The sequence below is a fragment of the Benincasa hispida genome, chromosome 12 (assembly GCF_027475165.1).
Source record: "Benincasa hispida cultivar pf3 chromosome 12, pf3_genome.v1.1, whole genome shotgun sequence".
Lineage (NCBI taxonomy): Eukaryota > Viridiplantae > Streptophyta > Magnoliopsida > Cucurbitales > Cucurbitaceae > Benincasa > Benincasa hispida.
Window position 1 is genome coordinate 454,905 of NC_143489.1, and position 19,668 is coordinate 474,572.

At 34.5% G+C, this 19,668-nt stretch overlaps 2 protein-coding genes and 2 non-coding genes across 7 annotated transcripts; all 4 read left to right on the forward strand.

Annotated features, from left to right (window-relative positions):
• Nucleotides 1-1,860: 1,860 nt before the first annotated feature.
• On the forward strand, nucleotides 1,861-1,983 carry LOC120068685 (small nucleolar RNA Z107/R87). Its single transcript, XR_005479316.1, has one exon. It is a non-coding gene; the product is annotated as a small nucleolar RNA Z107/R87 (small nucleolar RNA).
• Nucleotides 1,984-2,042: 59 nt separating this feature from the next.
• Nucleotides 2,043-2,124, forward strand: LOC120068673 (small nucleolar RNA SNORD34). Its single transcript, XR_005479306.1, has one exon. It is a non-coding gene; the product is annotated as a small nucleolar RNA SNORD34 (small nucleolar RNA).
• A 2,540-nt stretch (nucleotides 2,125-4,664) lies between these two features.
• On the forward strand, nucleotides 4,665-6,829 carry LOC120067098 (L10-interacting MYB domain-containing protein-like). 4 transcript variants are annotated; one of them, XM_039018503.2, is made up of 4 exons: nucleotides 4,680-4,909; nucleotides 5,477-5,525; nucleotides 5,655-6,000; nucleotides 6,090-6,829. In XM_039018503.2, the coding sequence occupies exons 3-4, from the start codon at nucleotides 5,656-5,658 to the stop codon at nucleotides 6,621-6,623; spliced, it is 879 nt and encodes a 292-aa protein (XP_038874431.1). In that variant the 5' UTR covers nucleotides 4,680-4,909; nucleotides 5,477-5,525; nucleotide 5,655; the 3' UTR covers nucleotides 6,624-6,829. The 4 variants fall into 4 exon arrangements, with proteins under 4 accessions (XP_038874432.1, XP_038874431.1, XP_038874430.1 ...); XM_039018502.2 differs by having other exon boundaries at nucleotides 4,818-4,909; nucleotides 5,465-5,525; XM_039018504.2 differs by lacking the exon at nucleotides 5,477-5,525 and having other exon boundaries at nucleotides 4,665-4,909.
• A 4,552-nt stretch (nucleotides 6,830-11,381) lies between these two features.
• Nucleotides 11,382-12,334, forward strand: LOC120067099 (uncharacterized). The gene is made up of 2 exons (XM_039018505.2): nucleotides 11,382-11,993; nucleotides 12,097-12,334. Exons 1-2 carry the CDS (start codon nucleotides 11,513-11,515, stop codon nucleotides 12,102-12,104), a joined length of 489 nt encoding a protein of 162 aa, XP_038874433.1. The 5' UTR covers nucleotides 11,382-11,512; the 3' UTR covers nucleotides 12,105-12,334.
• Nucleotides 12,335-19,668: the final 7,334 nt, after the last annotated feature.

Below are 19,668 nucleotides of genomic sequence, written 5' to 3' on the forward strand. Positions count from 1 at the left end.
TTAATTTATGCTTCATGTATTATGATATATGTATTGTGGTGTAAATGAAATTTATGAAAATTTATATACTGTGGTATATTTCATATATTGGTTTATACTATGATTTATGTCAAACATTGAGTCAATCTCTAATTTACAAACTGTAGTTTATTTCATATATTGGTTAGAATATTTTCAAACACCTAACAAAATATTCTAAGCTATATCTAAAATAACCATGAATCCATAAAAAATGTTCTAAGGTATATTTAAAATAATCAATAATCCATAAAAAAACAAAAAAAAAAAAAGCCAATAAAATTATACGTGAAAACCAACGTAAATAGAAAATAAAACTTCATTAAATGCATTTTTTTCCAAATTGGAAAATGGAAAAAGAATTATACTAAATTTATTTTCTCTCCCCAATTGATAAATGAGAAAAATTATATTAAATAAATTTTCTCTCTTTATAATAAATATATTTTCTCTCTTTATCATTAGAGCAGCTTCGAAAATAGGAAAAAAATCAGATAGAAGTAAATGAAAAGAGGTATAATTGTTCAAAATTAACCCTAACAGTCATCTTTTAAAAGAATTCAAATTTTAAAATATTTTTAAAATATTGGATTTTGCCTAAACCGAGGCGTTTGGATTGGGTGAATTAGAATGAAAATAAGAGTGGGAATGGACAAGGGATACCATCCAAAAAGGTGGATTTTCTTCCTTCCTACTCTCTCATCTTTTAATACATTTATTTATTCTTTTATTTTTATATATTATTAAAACTAATTAATTTAAATTATTGATTATATGAAAATTAAATTTATATTTTATAAAATTATATTAAATTTAAAATTATTGTGTATGAATTTAACCATTACTATTTAATAAATTAATTAATTTAAATATAGATATATTAAAACAATTTAATATATATATAAAATTTTTAATTTAGTTTAATAAACTAGTTTATATATATACATATATATCTATTCTTATTTTTCAATAAACGGTTAAAAATCGAAGCAATAAAACCATCAATCAATCAATTAATTAATTAATTAATTATATTTATAGTTAGTTAATAATCATTATGATTAATATAATATGAATTAATTTTTTTATAATTATAATTAATTTATCATTAATTAATTAAAATTCATTGGTTGTTTCATTAATTAATACATCACAATTATATAAATTCATCAAATCAGTCCTATCAAATTATTTAATCAAGTAGCTTTAATTGTACATTTTTCATTTTACAAATACTTGTAATTAATATTATTATTTGATTGTTAAATAATTAATTTTTTCAAAACTTTGAATTAAATTTATTGTTTATCAATAAATCTATTAAAATTGTAGAGACTTTTCATGATTAATTTTACAAATTAAATACCAAAAAAATTATTCCCATAAAATCTCGACAACATTCTCATGCACAATGTAATCATTCATTTCCATAATCTTATTCCAAGACTTATTGTTTTCGGACCTCCTTAATTCATGAGCATATATAAAATTTTAAACCAAACGACAGCATTCTAATTAACTCAATCCAGATCCTACGATTTAGGTTGGATGGTGAAGAGTAATCCGGATTATTTGAACAACATGCTCAGGTGGTAAAAGTTGAATTTTCTTTTTTAAAAATAAATAACAGGGGAATATCTCCACAATCCTAACACTAGCGAGGAGCGGGTCATTCTCGTATTTTCCTACAAGAATGAGAAACCCTAATCTCCCCTACCTCCACTATATAAATGCTTTACACAGCGCCTTCATTGCCGAATCGTTTTCAATTACGCTCTCAATCCCATTACATTTTTTTTCCTGTAAGCTTTTCATTTTGTTTTTTTTATAGCGAGTGAAGAAGATCGCGGTGACGACTCACTAAAATTCAAGCTCAACAGACCGGATTGCAGAGTAATTTCCTCTTTCTTCTTTGAAAGAGTGAAACGTCTTTGCATGTCGACTACCCCGCTGAACTGAGTGATCTCTTCACTCGCTAATTTTCACCATTCGGTTTGATTTCATTTCTTATTGTTCTTACTGAATCTGGCCGGTGATGATTGATATTTTGATTTGCCTACATTGTCTGATAATTTTATGACTGAGAACTATCTATCTGAGGCTTAATTTTGATTCCTATTCCTTGCTATGATACTTCAATTTCCAATGATTTCGTTTTCATTTTAATCTCACTGATTAAAATTTCAGTCCGATTTTCCTTTTGTAGATTTAGTGATGCAGTTATCGAAAAAGAAGAAAAATCATAGTCGCATGATTTGGATTCGTATTTCTAGCTAATGATATTTCAATTTCCGATGATTCCGTTTTCAACTGTGTTCTTGAACTTTTTTTTCATTTTCACTGATAAGAAATCCATTTCGAATCTCTTTTTGTTTATTTTAGGGATGCAATTATCGAAAGTAAAAAGAATCATAGCCGCATGGTTCTGATTCATACTCCTGGCTCTGATAGATTATAGAATTTTAACTGATTTCCAAAACTATGCATACTTGACTGTTTTCTTGATTGTCGTCACTCATAGAATTTCAGTCGGATGATGTTTCAGGAAAATGGGGAAATGGAGGTTTTAAATGCTGTTTTCAGTGTTTGATCTTCATCTTTATTGTTCTTGGTCTCCAAACTTTCTGCAAATCCATTTTGATCATTGAACTTTATGTTATAAGAACTAATTTAATGCTTTACAGTTACAGTCAGATTTTTCATGAATCATTGTTTATTTGTTCAGCTGGATTCGAGGCTTCAGATGATAATGTTTAGTGAACAGAATGAGATTTTACTCCGTGCCTATTGCTTCATTACAACATGAAGAATTGAGATTTTATGTAAAAGTTGATTATTTACCTACCATATTTTAATCATGATTGGCCATTATAGGAATTAAAGAACGATTAACAAGTTTGGTCCAAATAAGGGATTTTATGCCTCATTTGAGATTGTGCCTCCATGAAGAGTTTAGTCACCACCTGGTGTTTGGTGTTCAGGTTCTTGAAATTGAGGAGGATAACTTGTTTATTTTGATGGATTCTTCTATGACCCGTGAAATGTAAATAAAATGCTTAATGAAAGCATTGAGTAAATTAGGTATATAACATATGAACCCAATTGCAACATTAAGGCAAAAAGATACTATAACCCAATTTCAACATTGAGAGAAATCTTCATAATTAGTTTCGTATTTTTTGTACTATTAGTGTACTTTAGTTGCTTATGAAATGCACCTTAGTGTTTTTTTTTTATTTAACTATTCTAAGATGAGTTTCATTAAAATAATTAACCACAAATCAAGTCCTCATTAAGAGTAGAGGATATCCAATTTTGTACTCAATTTTGGAAACAAGACATTACTCTCACAAAACCTCAGTCTTCAACACAGGAGGAAACAATATGAGTATTAAAAAGAGTAAAAAACAGCTTATGTAAGAGAGTGATCAATTAATGACATGTTTGGAAGTGGTTTAATAATGGTTAAAATCATTCAATGATGAACATAGATTAGATATTGAATTGATTATAAGTGATTTTTAACCCAAGTGATTTTCATAATTGGATTGGATAGCCTCACCTTTCCTTTAGTGGCCCTCTACAGATGAATTGTTAATGGTGTCTATGTACTCGCTTCATCTTTATAATTGTTTTATCAATATTTGGAAGAACAAAAATTATTTTTCTAAGACTAGCATGATATACACCACCACAACCAACCACATACAAAACCCTTAATCAAAGGGGGAATACTATGTGAGAAGTTGGGAGATAACCTAACAAAAACCTAACTGTTAAGAGATGGGTAAAGCCATGACAGAACAGCTATTAACTATTTTCTTGGGAAAATTCGGTGGTTAAGCCTTTTATGACCATTTTCTTATAGATCTATTATTTTGTAAGCCTTTTCCAGATTTAGTTCTTTTATGTTTGACTTGAAAATTTATCTTTCAAATTGGTTTTTGGCTTTTACCCATGATTTTCATCATTTAAAAAAGGAAACGTTTGAACTTTTTAAAAAATTACTTGCTTTAGCTTTTCAATACTCAGCTTGGATTTTGTAAACCATAATAGAAATGAATATTAAAGTAAAGAAAACTAATAGGTGCTAAAGAAAAATAAATAAGTAAACAAACCTTTTTAAAAATTAGAAGTCAGATGGTTGTCAACAAAATTGTATCAAGCCAAATATCTAAAATTTAGAAACTTGTAAGACACAAAACCTATATACATTTTAAAGACTCGTAGACCTTTCTCTTCATAACTAATCGCATTACAAAAAAATTCCAATTTTCAAAACTGAAATTTTAATAATGGAAGGGGTTTTGAGCAACTGGCTCTTTATTTTATTTTTCTTTTAAAACCATTTTGTGTGAAAGATGAGCCCTAATGAGAAGTCGTGGGCTCAAAGGGATGGGCCTATAGGAAAAGAGATGGGCAAGAGGTATAGGCAGCTAGTTCCTACCCTAGAATAGGGTTCTACCTGGTTCAGACCGTTTATAACAACCACGAACCGAACCGAACCTAACAAACTAAATTTTTTAATACGGAATAAACTGGCAAAACTTAAAAGAAAGAGAAAAATGAAAACCGGTCCAAGTGAGTTGGACCGTCTTGGTTTCTCAGTTTTTCGATTATTATCATCATTTTTAGAAATTCATGATGTGGAGTCAAAAATCATAATGGAAAGTACTTTTGGAAACACTTTACGTTGCTTTATAAAAAGTTTTAAGTTAGAATTAGGAAGCACTTTCCGTCCAACTGCTTGACTGGAAAGCACCTTAGAAAGAAACAAACTGTTTACACCAAACATGAAACATTCCCCATTCTAATTTGATGCTTCCTCCTCTTCATTTCTGCCCTAATTTCTCATTTCTTCTTTCTCTACTCCATTTTTTATTCTCTTAAGGTACGTTTCTAATTCTTTTTCCACTTCGTTTTTGTTTTCTTTTACAATTTCGATTCTGAATTTCATGATCTCTTTAATCTTTTATTCAAATGTTCATCACGAAATTCATTCTGTTTTGCTCTGATCTTGTTAGAAAGGAACCATATCAGAAAATTTAAGACAAACTTTTACTAATCGCATTTGAATTGTGTATTATTTGTTACTATTTAACTTTATTTTGCTTTTTGATACTGTAATTTTCTTTCATTTTGAATCCCTCCTGGTTCGATTTCCCCTTTTGGGTTATTCTTACCATTGATCATCTCTGTTTCTCACTGTTTAAATTCCCTTGGCATTAGTTTAATAAAACCTAGTAGTTCCTAAACACCATATCAGGCGAGAAGATAGAGGAAGCTTTATGAACATGGAGAGTTGGGATTCTGTGTTAGATATTTTGTAAACGAGGGACTATTATTCTCTTTCTGGATCTTCACTGATAATGAAACTGAAACTACATCAATTGTTTACCATTTTTTATGGGTTATCTGAGATTCAAGTTTATATTCCTTCTTTAAGTTCTCATTTCAGTGAAAATACTGAGAGGATGAATTGCTGCTGCTGGGTCACAGGGAAAATAGTATAATTTCTTGCTTTTTACATTTCAAATTTTGTCTATATCTTCCAATTTTCATCTCTAGTCTTCACTGTTTTTAATCTAACCATGTAAAACTGATTCAAATGCTTTTTGTTATTGTTTATGTATTAGAATGTCCAGGAGTTTAGCTACTAGCGATGAAAAAGAGAGGCAAACAAAGGCTGTTTGGGACGATGTTACTGTTGATTCATTCATAAATGTTTGTGTTACCGAGACATTAAATGGGCATAGACCTCGTGGTTATTTTACGAAAATTGGATGGAGGAATGTAGTTAAGAACTTCTATGAAAGGACTGGAAGAAATTATGGGTACAAGCAACTTAAGAACAAATGGACAACACTCAAGAAAGATTGGCAAGTTTGGAATGATTTGATTGGAAATGAAAAAGAAATAGGATGGGATCCTCTAAGGCAAACCATTGATGCAACTAGTCAATGGTGGGATCACAAATTAAAGGTAATCCTCCTTGAATTTGTATTTGTTTAACAATTTTAAATTTTAATGCAACTAGTTATGAATTTGTTCATTGATTTGTTATTTTATAGGATCTTCCTGAGGCAGCCAAGTTCCGAGCAAAAGGACTACAAAATGTGGAGCTCCTGAACATTCTTTTTAAAGATGTTGCAGTCAGTGGAGGAGCTTGGGCCCCAACCCCATCTCAAGTTGTTTTACGCAAGGCTACAAGTGATGGGATTGAAGATTATAATGATGACACAACAGGAGACACAAAGTTCAACAATGTTGAAAGTAACACGAATGAAGTTAATACTAGTGCTACTTATACTCAAGGGAGTGAGAAAAGGAGGAAAAAAGTAGATTCAAAGGTTGGATCGCCTTGTAGATTGTTTGGTGCATTAGATCGTCTTTGTGATGTCATAGAATATAGAAGAAGAGATTTACCAGGATGTAGTACTCTTGAAGTAATGGAAACTTTAAGAGGCTTACCTGGAATTATAGAAGGTGATGAGTTGTATATGAAGGCTGCAGATATCCTTATCAAAAGAGAAAATAGAGAAATGTTTGTTGCATTACGAAAGCCGGCGATACAAATTACATGGCTTAAGCAAAAAAGGGTTTGACATTATACTAATTTGACAATAAACCTTTTAAAAAAATTTTGATTGTTAGCCTTAGTGGAAGACTTAGTTTTGTTTTGTTCTTCCATTGCCATTAGATCTCTTTGTCTTGTTAGATATAATACTATCAGATTATACAACAGTTTTAGTGAAGTGTAAGAGATTATGAGAGATGTTGTCTTATATGTTCAAGATGGTTTCTAGTAGTATCTTTTTTTAGTTGATCAAGACACCAAAATTTATGATTTAGTGTAAAGTTGTTGTGGATTATTTTAAAATAAATGTTGATAAAGAATCATGGAAAACTTATTCCTAAATGATACACACCTACTTAGTAATCTTTACTAAGTAGGTAGAGATTAGTAAACAAAACAGATACACACCTAACCCTTCCAACAAAAGAGGGGGAAAAAAAAGCTTCATTGGGGAAGTAACGACCTTTGAGCAATTGGGCAAAGAGGCTATTCGGGTTGCTCGTTAAGGCACCAACTATGTTTAGCAAGCATGACAGAATAAAAATTCTAATAACTCTCCCTCTCAAAAAGAAGAAAAAAAAACATTCCTAATGGTGCTCTACTTATCTGTTTGTTCTTGACGTAAACATAACGCTAGAATAAACTTAGCATACAAAGAATCAATCAATATTGTTAATTGTTATTGTTATAATTGTTATAAGGGTTGTTGGGTGGTTGTGCTTTTGTAGGCTTTGGTTACAGGTTGTATGTATCTATTTTTAGGTAGGCTTTTATGTATAAATACTTGTGTATTTTACCAATCAAAATATACAAAAATACAGTGATATACCAAATTATTTACATGGTAACATTGCCTGTCACCGCCATGCCCCAACCATTCAGATCCAGCCAAATCTGATCCGTGAAACTCACCAGCCCTCCGTTCACCAGCCGTGCACCTCCGTCCGCTTCAGATCCGTGAATTTGGTCCGCTTTAGATCCAGCCGTTCACAACCATTCAGATCCGAATATCGTTCTCGGATCCAACCAACGAAGCCCGTTCGGACCAATCCGTGCCGCTCTGCCTTCCAGTCTCAATCGACAGTCACCAGCCACCGTGCACCTTCGTCTTCCTTCCAGTCTCGATCCAGAAAGCATTCTGCCTTCTGTTCTGCCTTCCGGACCAACGAAGCGAACTCACGTACACTTCAGATCTGAGGAAAAGCCGCCAGCCGAGCGAGCCGAGCCGCGCTATCTGTTGAGCCGAATCGAGGCGAGCCACCTGTTGAGCCGAGCCGAGCCCTTTGTTATGTCGAGTCGAGCCGTCTGCAAGCCGAGCCATAATATGAGCTTTTTCTTTTTTGGTGATTTCTTGTGCATCTGTTTGTCTCCATTTAGTTGTTCTAATGGGAAAAATTTATGTTTTTCTTCCTATTAGCATTGTATTGGACAACACCAACTTTATGTGGGCCTATCAAATGAAGAGTTTCTTGATTGGACGCAAGTTGTGGCGGATTGTTATCGGAGATGACACCACCAAATAATCACCTGGTTGAGTAACACTTCCACTCTGACCATTCATATCCAATTTGATCAGTCAATCTGTGAATGAGTACCTGGTTATTCTTTAGCCCATCTAGACTCAATTAGATCAGGCCAAGATTCCCCTGCCATCTCTCAATGCTACAATCGAAGAAATCCTCTTTGGAGAAAAAAGGCTTGGACTAGTCTCCTCTCTATCATCAGATGTTGCTCTTTCTTTCACTGAGTCCTCCTATTTCTGCAAAAACTGCAAAGGTATTGCTACAAACGTGGGTCGAGGGTCGAGTGTTACTCGATTGTGTTCGAGATTCTACCAATTGTGCAGTTTGCTGGTTTGTTCGCGTTGCGTTCGTGCAATTGAACACGCTGCTAAGTTTGATCGAGGGACAAGAAGAATAGTTCTTCAAGGGTATATTCACTCGATCTCTTAGTGTTAATTTTATGAAGCATGCTATATTTTAAACTTGATGCATAACTGTTCTGTGTTAGATTGTAAATATCAATATTCTTTCACAATAGGATTTAGAACGATCTGCTTCCGCCCATTGGTTCTCTTGTTTAAGAGTTTTCTTTAATTGGTATTAGAGCTAGGTTTTTCTGATATTCTAAATTCCATTGATGTAAATTACATATGCAGTCTTGGTGGGTTTAATTAATTTGCTATGGAGTCTGTATTTAAAGTGTTCGAGTCTGTAAGAGTCGCTCGTGATGAAGCTTCAACGCATGGAGATGTCGTTCTCATCGAGGAAGAAGACCAAGGGTTGGTCGCATCGTGTAGCCCAGGCTAAACAAACGTTTAGATTTGGCTATGCGATCGTGTAGAAAAGTTCTACTCGATTGTGTAGTATTTGCTAAACGATCGCATGGCCGATGCGACGCAATCGAGTAAAGAGCTTGCTCGATTGTGTTGCGTTGTCTACTCAATCGCGTAGACATTGAGGTAAACGATTGTTAAGTATATGATACTCGACACATGGTAGGCGCGCACACTAAACGATTGAGTAGGCCAGCATGCTCATCGCATAGTCACTGGCTACTGGATCATTCGGTATGTGATACTTGACACTTGCTCCACGATCGTTTAAACGATCATGCTTCATCGAATAGTTGTCGTCTACTTGATCATTTAGGCATGCGTTATACGATGTGTGCTACACGATCGGGTGACCTTCATGCTTCATCGCATAGTCATAGGCACTCGATCCATGCTACACGATCGTTTATATTCGTTCAACATTACTTGACGATCACAAGGAGTTGTTATATGATCAAGGAACGAGGCTTCGCTTGGGCGGTTCAAGGCCTGGTTCGTCTGTTTGAACCGGTTCGCTCGATGGCTTTTATAATTGATAGCTTTTCTTTTTCGGTTTCTTAGGCTAATTATCTTGGTCCATTGATTTTTTATGAATGTGTATATTTAATTATATGTCATAAAGTATGCCATATAGTTTTAAAACCCACCATAGGTTATGCAATTATTCATGCATCATCTTTATATTATAAGATTATAATATAGTAGTTTGCATGATTAAATTACTTTAAAGCATGCTCATGCATCATATAATATGGAAGTTATAATATATGCATGCATTAAACATATCCATGCATGATTTTTATATTGTAATTGTTATAGTATAAGGGTGTATGAAAGCATGTATGCTTGGTTCATTACAAGTTATATAAATGTTATATATAGTAATGAATGAACATTGCATGAAGCATGACACTTAGGTTAATTTATAAAAGTTATAAATACCTAGTCCAACTTAGCAATGTTGTTGGTTTTAGTTGTTTCTTTTTATAAGCGTTATAATAGAAATTAGAACTAAAATAAATAAGAAAGACATGCATGCAAACTTAGGTTTAATTATGTTTTAAAAGAGTTTTAAAATTTGATTAAGATAGACCTAGGATCATGATTCTAATGAGATTAAAAATCTAAGTTTAATCTTTTAATTCGGTTTAATAGGATTAAATTGACTAATAAAAGATTAAATATGTACCAAATCTATCTATAAGGGACCTTTTGTCTAAGGCAAGTTCTGGCTAGGTAGGGTTTTTAAGTTGACGAAAACGAAACACCCCTACCCGGGAACCTACCTAGAAAGGTGAATTAGATAGATTTGTTGCATGCATGCAAATTTGATGACAGACTGTTAAAGTGTTTAATAAGACTTGATTCGAACTTATTTAATTATCAAAAGCAAGATTTTTTTTAGCAAATTAAACTTACACTTAGATAAAATCAGTAGTGGATTGTCTAAGTTAATGAAACCCTGGGTTGAACATTTAGTGGAAGGTACTTAAGGTATATGATACTTCACTTAAACCTCTACACGTTTCTCCCTAAAAGTTCACACCGTGAGATCTATCATCGACCTTGTGGCTCCCTGGGAGTGTCCCCCTAGTGTTTGGGTAGGTCAATACCAAGGTGAATGGAGAGAATGTTCATAGTAAGTGGGCGCGGGACGTGTGACAACATATCCCACAGTCTCTCTCATTAGGTTGGATAACGTTTTTGTGCATTGCCTCGAGGCACCCTGGGAGTGTCCCCCTAAAGGATGGTTGTATTTGCACAACTCTTTATCTGATCCCCTGAAAAGGATAAGGTTGCTTTAGTCTCTTGTCCTAATCTGCTTTTCCTCAATGGTGGGCGCATTAGGGCAAGACTCTAGGGCCTAAAATGAAGGGTTACACTTACACAAAATTATTAAGGTTGTTAATAAATTCGGGACCGAACAATGGTGATTGTTAGAGTCCGTTACAAGAGTTGTTTCTGTCTAATGGTTAAGAATGTCTCATCCCAGTGAAGGGGCACTTGATCACCCCAACGATAACTCTTGTCCTACCTCGTTGGGGCATCTTTGCAAAATAGATGTCACTTTACTTAGGGTACAATAAAACTATTTTGCTAAAAACCCTAAAATTGGTGTTAAAAGTGGTAATGCAAATAGACTTATTAAGCTTGTTCTTGTTTTCAACAACTTTTAAAAATGGAAACCACTACTTTAGCTCTTTTAGCCGCTAGAAAATTGACTAGCGATAACTACGCTAGTTGGAAAAACATGATAAACATAATACTTATCATCGATGACCTCGGTTCGTCCTTACGGAAGAGTGTCCCCCTATTCAACTCAAACCGCAGCTCGAAATGTTCGAGAGGCTTATGAGAAATGGACACAGGTGAACGAGAAGACCCAAGCTTATATCTTGGCCAGCTTGAACGACGTCTTGGCCAAGAAGCATGAGCCCATGGTCTCTGCTCATGAGATCATGGAATCCCTAAAGGGAATGTTTAGACAACCGTCCAGGAAGCTCAAACATGAAGCTCTTAAGTTCATCTTCAACTCCAAAATGAAGGAGGGTACATCTATTTGAGAACATGTTTTGAACATAATGGTCCACTTTAATGTGGCGAAGATGAACGGGGATCGCATCAATGAGGTCAGCCAGGTTAGCATTATTTTAGAGACGTTGCCAAAAAGCTTCCTGCACTTTATAAGCAACGCTGTTCTGAACAGGGTTGATTACACCCTTACAACTCTCCTCCACGAGTTGCAGACATTCCAATCCTTGCTGAAAGGCAAGAAGAAGGTTTGTGAGGCAAATGTTGTTTCATCATCTAAAAATTTCCTCAAAGGTTCAACCTCAAGAACTAAGTTTGCACCTTCTTCTTTCGACACTAAAAAGTGGAAGAAGAAGAAGGGTAGTAAAGGGAAAGGGAAACTATCGACTAACCCACAACCTGCCACTCCGCGGGGTAGGCAACCAGCGCCGGTTGAAAATGGAAAATGTTTCCACTACAACCAAGATGGGCACTGGAAGCGGAATTGCTCACATTGGTTGAAGGAGAAGAAGAAGGCCAAGGCCAATCAAGGTAAATGTGATTTACTGGTTTTGGAGACTTGTTTACTGGAAAATGATGATTCTGCCTGGATTATAAACTCTGAAGCACTAACCATGTTTGTTCTTCTTTTCAGGGGATTAGATCCTGGAGGCAGCTTGAGGCTGGTGAGATGATGATGCGAGTAGGCACCGAGCATGTCGTCTCAGCTGTGGCAGTGGGAGGCCTTTGGTTGACTTTACATAATAGATTTATCATTTTGAATGATGTGTATGTTGTTCTTGAGTTAAAGAGGAACTTGATTTCTATAAAGTCCTTGTTTGAATGTAAATATACTCTCAAATTTTTAGTTAATAAAGTGTTTTTTTTTTAAAGATGGTGTTGAGATATGTTCAGTTAAATTGGAAAATAATTTGTATGTGCTAAGGCCGTTAGCAACAAATTTCCTCCATAACATAGAGATGTTTAAAACTGTCGTAACTTAAAACAAACGACTTAAAGTTTCTCCTAAATAAAATACCCAACTTTGGCACCTTCGATTAGGGCACATCAATCTCAATAGGATTGAGAAGTTGGTGAAGAATGAACTTCTAAACGAATTAGAAGAAAATTCTTTACCTGTGTGCGAGTCATGCCTTGAAGGCAAGATGACTAAAAGACCTTTTACTGGAAAAGGTTATAGGGTCATAGAGCCTCTAGATTTAGTGCATTCAAACCTTTGTGGTCTGATGAATGTGCGAGCAAGGGGAGGCTACGAGTATTTCATCACTTTTACTAATGATTATTCGAGGTATGGTTATGTTTATTTAATGCAACATAAATCAAAATCCTTTAAAAAATTCAAAGAGTTCAAGGTTGAAGTTGAGAATGCATTAGATAAACTGATTATAACACTTCGATTTGATCAGGGTGGAGAGTTTTTAGATAATGAGTTCCATAACTATTTGATAGAACATGGAATCGTTTCCCAACTCTCAGCACCTGGTACACCTCAGCAGAATGGTATATCAGAAAGGAGAAATAGAACCTTGTAAGACATAGTTCGGTCGATGATGAGTTACGCTTCTTTATCAGACTCGTTTTGGGGTTTTGCAATAGAGATTGCAACTTACATCCTTAACTGTGTTCTCTCCAAGAGTGTTGCCAGAACACCTTTGGAGTTGAAGAACGAGCGTAAAGCTAGTTTGCGTCACTTTCGCATCTAGGGTTGCCCAGCACATGTGCTTAAGGCTAATTCTAAGAAACTGGAACTACGTTCGAGACTGTGCTTAATTGTAGGCTACCCCAAAGGCACACGAGGGGGTTATTTTTAATGATCCTAAGGAAAACAAGTTGTTTATATCGACAAATGCTCCTTCCTTGAGAAGGAAAAGGAGCACAGTCCAAGAAGTAAAATCGTGTTGTGTGAGCTTTCCAACGAAACTACTAAAACTTCTACAGGAATTGTTGAAGAGCCTGCTACATCAACAAGAGTTGTTGATGGAATTTCATCTAGTAGGTCAAATCTACCTCAAGAGTTGAGGGAACCTCGACGTACTGGGAAGGTTGTGAATCCACCTGTTCGCTATATGGGTTTAACTGAAATCCTGGCTATGGTAGCTGATGGCGAGGTTGAGGATCTGTTGTCTTACAAGAAGGCAATGGAGGATGTTGACAGAAATGAATGGGTCAAAGCCATGGATCTCGAGATGGAGTCTATATACTTCAACTCAGTGTGGAATCTTATAGATCAACTTAATGGGGTTAAATCTATAGGTTGTAAATGGATCTACAAGAGGAAACGAGGTGCTGATGGGAAGGTGCAAACCTTCAAGGCTAGACTTGTTGCAAAAAGTTATACCCAGGTGGAGGGTGTTGACTATGAGGAGAATTTCTCGCCTGTTGCCATGCTTAAGTCTATCCACATCCTCCTATCCATTGCCTCATATTATGACAATGAGATATAGCAAATGGATGTCAAGATTTCCTTTCTGAATGATAATCTTGAGGAGACCATTTATATGGAGCAACCTGAGGGATTCATAGCCCAAGGTCAGGAGCAAAAGGTTTTCAAACTGAATTGGTCCATTTATTGACTGAAACAGGCATCTCGATCTTGGAACATAAGGTTTGATACTGCAATCAAATATTATGGCTTTGACCAAAATGTTGATGAGCCTTGTGTCTACAAGAAAATCATCAACAATTCAGTAGTTTTCCTAGTGTTACACGTTGACGATATCCTACTCATTGGGAATGATGTAGATTTATTGAATTCAGTTAAGAACTGGCTAGCGACCCAACTCCAAATGAAAGATTTGGGTGAGGCTCAGTTTGCTCTTGGGATTCAGATCTTTCGGGATCGAAAGAACAAAGTACTAGCACTGTCTCAGGCATCATACATTGACAAGATGTTAATCACGTACTCGATGCAAAACTCCAAAATGGGCCTTTTGCCTTTCCTAAGACACCTCAAGAGGTTGTGGAAATGAGACAGGTCTCCTATGCATTTGTCGTTGGCAGTTTGATGTACGCGATGTTATGTACTAGACTTAACATCTGCTATGCTATGGGGATAATCAATAGATATCAGTCTAATCCCGGACAGGGTCACTAGACATCCATCAAAAACATCCTCAAGTATCTTCGGAGAACGAGGAACTACATGTTTGTGTATGGTTCTAAAGATTTGATCCTTATAGAATACACGGACTCTGATTTTTAGACTGATAAGGATTATTGGAAATCCACTTCAGTGTTCACTCTTAACTAATTTGGTTATTTCTTGAATTGATGAACACTTCATCATTTTCGAAAGAAACTCTATAATTTTGTTCTAGCAAACAAGAGATAGATATTAGATTCCTTTTCATAGAAGGAATATAATAAATATTTTTAAGATAAATGTATTTATTTCTTACAAATAACTTCATATCTCCCACTGCTTTAACTGAAACAACCTCACTGGTCCCTACCTTAAAGATTGTTTCGCCTTTTATCAACTGTCTCCAGGAACTTGTTTCCTATGAGAAAGTACAAACATGATTAGCGGCATCTGAATCAATTATCTAGGTCTTATCATTTTCCACTAGACATGCTTCGATAACAAGTAAATCATATTCATTTTTTTTTTCGAATTTTGCATTCTCATCCATATAGTTTAAAACTTTAGATGTGTTGGGAGATCGAGGACAATCCTCTATTAAAACCTTTTTAAAACCATTAACCGCTAGTAATATGTATGTCGATTCGATTTTACCGCTAACTAATTCGGAAATGATTATTCTAGAAGATTTTGACATGCTGAAAATTTTAAACAAATTCTAATTAGCAAATTGCAACTAAATCCAAAATCAAGTTTTAGCAAAATAAGTAATAATATACCCATAATCATTATTTATTTCCAACGATACTATAGTGATTCAGAAGACGTGCTATCGCGAGGCAGTCAGATACTTCTCCACTAAAGCAAACAATTTTGGCCAAACACTATCTCCAAAATAACTCTTATTCTTATAGTCGTTTAGTTACCGTCAGAAATTACTAACACTTTAGTAATTTTGTAAGTGTAACCCTCTTTTTTTAGACGTCAGAGATCGGCCTCAACTATGCTACTGAAATGGAGAGTCAAGGTTGGGAATGAACCTAAGAAGTCCTATTGATTTCTGGAATTTTTGTTGATCTGAATCCTATATTACAACCCTCTGTGGGGATAGCTATCGTTAAACGACTAGTAAAGGCCGCCTAAAGCAAACTAGCAGGTGCAACAAGAGATCGCAGGGCACGTTGACACATATCCTTCACCCACTTACTATGAATTACTTCCCCCATTCATCTTGTTATTTACTCATACAAACACTTTCCGAATCGAGGTCACTCCTAGGGTGACACGAAGGGTCATATAAATCTCATGGTGTGAATTATGTGGAGACGTGGCCGTTGAAATCTATGTATCGTATATTTGATTTATGTTTGAACGAATTCCCCTTATTCACCAGAAACTGGATTTATGCTAATACTTTCCAAATGGAGGTCGCTCCCAAGATGACACGAAGTATCACTTAAATCTCGATTGTGAACTCTTACGGACGTGAGAGCTAAAAATAACGTATCATATATGTTATTAATCTCCCACTAAAGTGTTCTAATAACTTTGTCACATATGAGTTATTAAACTCCCACTGAAGTGTTCTATTAATTTGGATAAAATTATACTTAGGTTCACTTTGGCTAAATAAACTACCCTAAGTCCATGTGGTTTATCCAAGTATAACGCTTATAAATGGATTTTAACCTATAATGTCTAGGTGATAAACCATTTTATTACCTCACATCGCTCACGTATGCTTATAAAAAATCGGTTAACAATACTCAATTATTCGGTCATAATCCCCAGGTAGGAGGTGTTTCGAAGATCATCAACTTAAGTATCCCCTGCCTTAGACAGGATTATATACCGATTGAGTTTGTAACCGGGTTTTACAAGATATCGTCCTATTTTAACTTATTTAAAACAAGTGATTAACTTACGTGAGCATGCATCTTATCTTTGTTATGGATTTTAATGTCTAATTCATTTTTATAACAACTTATAAAACTTAGACATGCTTATACATCCACAACATGCATCAAAGGCATTTAATTTAATATAACAATTATAAAAAAACAGAAACCCTAAACATGCATTCTATACATTATAACAATTTATAACATATACTCAATGCATGTAACATGCTTCCTATGGTTGGATTTTAAATCTAAATGGCATACTATATGCAAAAACATGTTTAAATTTAAATACAACATATATCACATGCATAATTATTTAAATAAACACTGATATGGTTCAACTTTGGCATCCTAAGCAAGCATAATAACTGAATTATTACAATAACAGGTCCAAGACAGCTTCAACTTGGTGTAGAACTACCTGAACTGACCCGAACTACTCGAACTGGACCTCCAATGCATCAAAATGGGTTGAATTGGTCCAAATAGAGTTGAACCAGACCGGAATGGGACTGAACCGATCAAACCAGGCCTTTCCCATGTGAACCAGCTTGAACTGCGCGTTGCTCAATTGGGATGATTAGGGTTGCAATGCTCATCCCAACGTTGCAACACTACGGTCTTCACCAAGAACAGCGTTGCAATGCTTGAAGCATCGTTGCAATGCTGCCTGGGTAGTGGGGCAATTCTTAGCAGCTTTCTCACGACCTTGCTTGCTTCAATCTCCAAATTACAGCTTAAAATGGACTTTAATGACTCCAAATAAATTACAGACTCTAGAGCACACATATAAGCTCATCAAACAAGAGCCAATTACAAATTTAACTTGGAAATCATAGAGAAATCTAATGCCAAAGCCGAGAAAACCATCCATGTCAGTTCAATCATGCATCTTCAGAAATTCACCCACAAAACTCAAATTAACATTAATTAAGTGCTCAAATCATGCTTTGATACCAATTGGAGGGATACACAAGCATGCAATGGAAGCAAACAGAATCAATAAGCACTCTAATTACATTTAATTTGAGTTCTTAAGCATGCATTTTCAAGTGGGTTTCAAGTTACATACCTTTTGTGATGAAATCTTCAAATCCAAGTTGCTCTTCACTCCAATTTAGCTCCAAATCAGTTCGTGAACCACCAAGTGGTCTTCTCTACTATTCTCAGCTTTGAATTTGAGTGGTGGAACTCAAATTTAAGTAAATTTGGTAAGTGTTTTATGAGTTTGAAGAGGAAGAAGAAGATGAACTAGAAACCAATTTTCCAGCTTTCAATCTATGTCCCATTCCCTTTCTCTCTGCAAATTAAAGTTGTTTTATACTTCAGTAACATGCAAGCAACATCAACCATGCATTTGGCCAGCAGCTGCTATCTTATTTGAATTGAGATTTGTGTGTGCATGAAGGGGGAACACCTCCTCCTTGCTTCAAAAATGGGAAAAACCCACTTTTGGGTTTCAATTTCCAATTCTTTTTTTTTTTTTTTCTAAATTTCTTTCTTTTTAATTAATTCTAAAATTAATCAAAATTCGATTTAATTTATTCTCAATTAATCAAATCTAAAATTGCAAAATTCAATTTCTCAAATTGAATTTAGAAAATGGAAATTAATTTAATTTTATTAATTAATTAATCAATTTAATATCAAATATTAAATTAATCATATAACTAAATTTAAACATGAATCTTATTCATGTAATTGATATTTAAATCAACATTTAAATATTATACACTCTCCAATTTTGTTTAATTTCAATAAATTAAACATTAATTACTTCAAATATAATTATGCAAACCCTAATTTGATTTTGAACTAATTCAAACTCAAAAACCCTAATTTTAATTTGAACATTTTCAAATTAAAATTCAATTTAAACAATTCAAATTGATATCATTTCAAATTCACTCAATTTAATAATTCAAGGTATTTATGTTTTACGAGCTAGTAGAGGGACCTTATGAACCTACAGATCATGAGCTCCAACGATTAAGATTAATTGGCTATAACTCTTTAGACCAAATTAATTATTACTCGTTAACTATCAAGTCATACTATTATAGCTTGATAGTTGCAATCTCTTCACTGTAGATATATTTGTGTCCACATGATTTAATTATAACAGTAAGTCGATCCTTCACAGGTTGTTTGTAATACCGACTGGGTCAATTTTCTGTTTTATCCTCGATATTATCTCTTGTTCCTTAAGTTCCAACTGATTCTCTAATAAACAATTGATTTATGATCCAATCACTAAACCGGATCTTTCTCGAGCCAGTGAGAGGATGGGGCCTCTTGTTTAAGACTTGGATTCAGTACTTAAGAGAATAACCTTTCTCCTATACCTAAATAGGGTAGACGTGAATTCCGTCTTGCACCCTATGTCCCCAACTATCTACCCGATCTTACCCCTGAAATGGGAGGCTTATTGAGCCGGCACTGTTAAGTCAATCCTCACCTATGCAAATCTAAGGATAATCCTGAATAAACAGGAGTTCATAGTTAGCTTAGGATTAAGATCGAGTTACCTAGGTCATCTAAGAGAAATAATCAGTCTTAAACAGTAAACAACGTTAAAAGGTAAGATTGACTTATTTCTCGGTCCGATTTTATGCGAACTCATTGCATAGAATGCCCTCACTCCTCATGTTAATACATGAACGAATCTGGATCACTTCATTTGTAGTATCTTTACAACAACTTATAACAGCTACAGAGTAGGCCACATCCAATAGTGTTACCAGAATAAGGTACCCAACCTTAATCATGTACTATAGATCGTTTTGGCTATTTACTCGAACTCAATCCATCTTTATGTCTCTACATAAAGTTCAAGTATTCATATAATAGCCTTGGATCTTAGTTTATTGGATTTAGACTCCATGAAATAGATTCAATATCTTTATTTAATTTGAAGAAATGTTGAATAACATCTTTTATTGATAATAGAATATGTTTAACTTTTACAAAGTGCGAGTTTTAAGACATAAAACCCAACAATACTCCCACTTGGACTAAAACTCTAGCAAATTAATATATACAAATATATTCAATGTTGAGTTATACTAAAAGAACAAAAAAGTATAAATACAATAAACTAGGGCATTAAATACCCATATATTCTCCCACTTGCCCTAGTGACAAATATCTCGTAGACCTAATCCTACTAGGTGACCCTCGAACACTTTAACTGAGAGAGCCTTCGTAAATGGATCAGCTA

Excerpts from the sequence above, each read along its gene's own strand:
- LOC120067099 (XM_039018505.2), top strand. The coding sequence starts at position 11,513 with ATGGTCCACTTTAATGTGGCGAAGATGAACGGGGATCGCATCAATGAG.
- LOC120067098 (XM_039018504.2), top strand. The coding sequence starts at position 5,656 with ATGTCCAGGAGTTTAGCTACTAGCGATGAAAAAGAGAGGCAAACAAAG. Across the intron at positions 6,001-6,089 it reads GGTGGGATCACAAATTAAAG|GATCTTCCTGAGGCAGCCAA; the intron begins GTAATCCTCCTT and ends GTTATTTTATAG.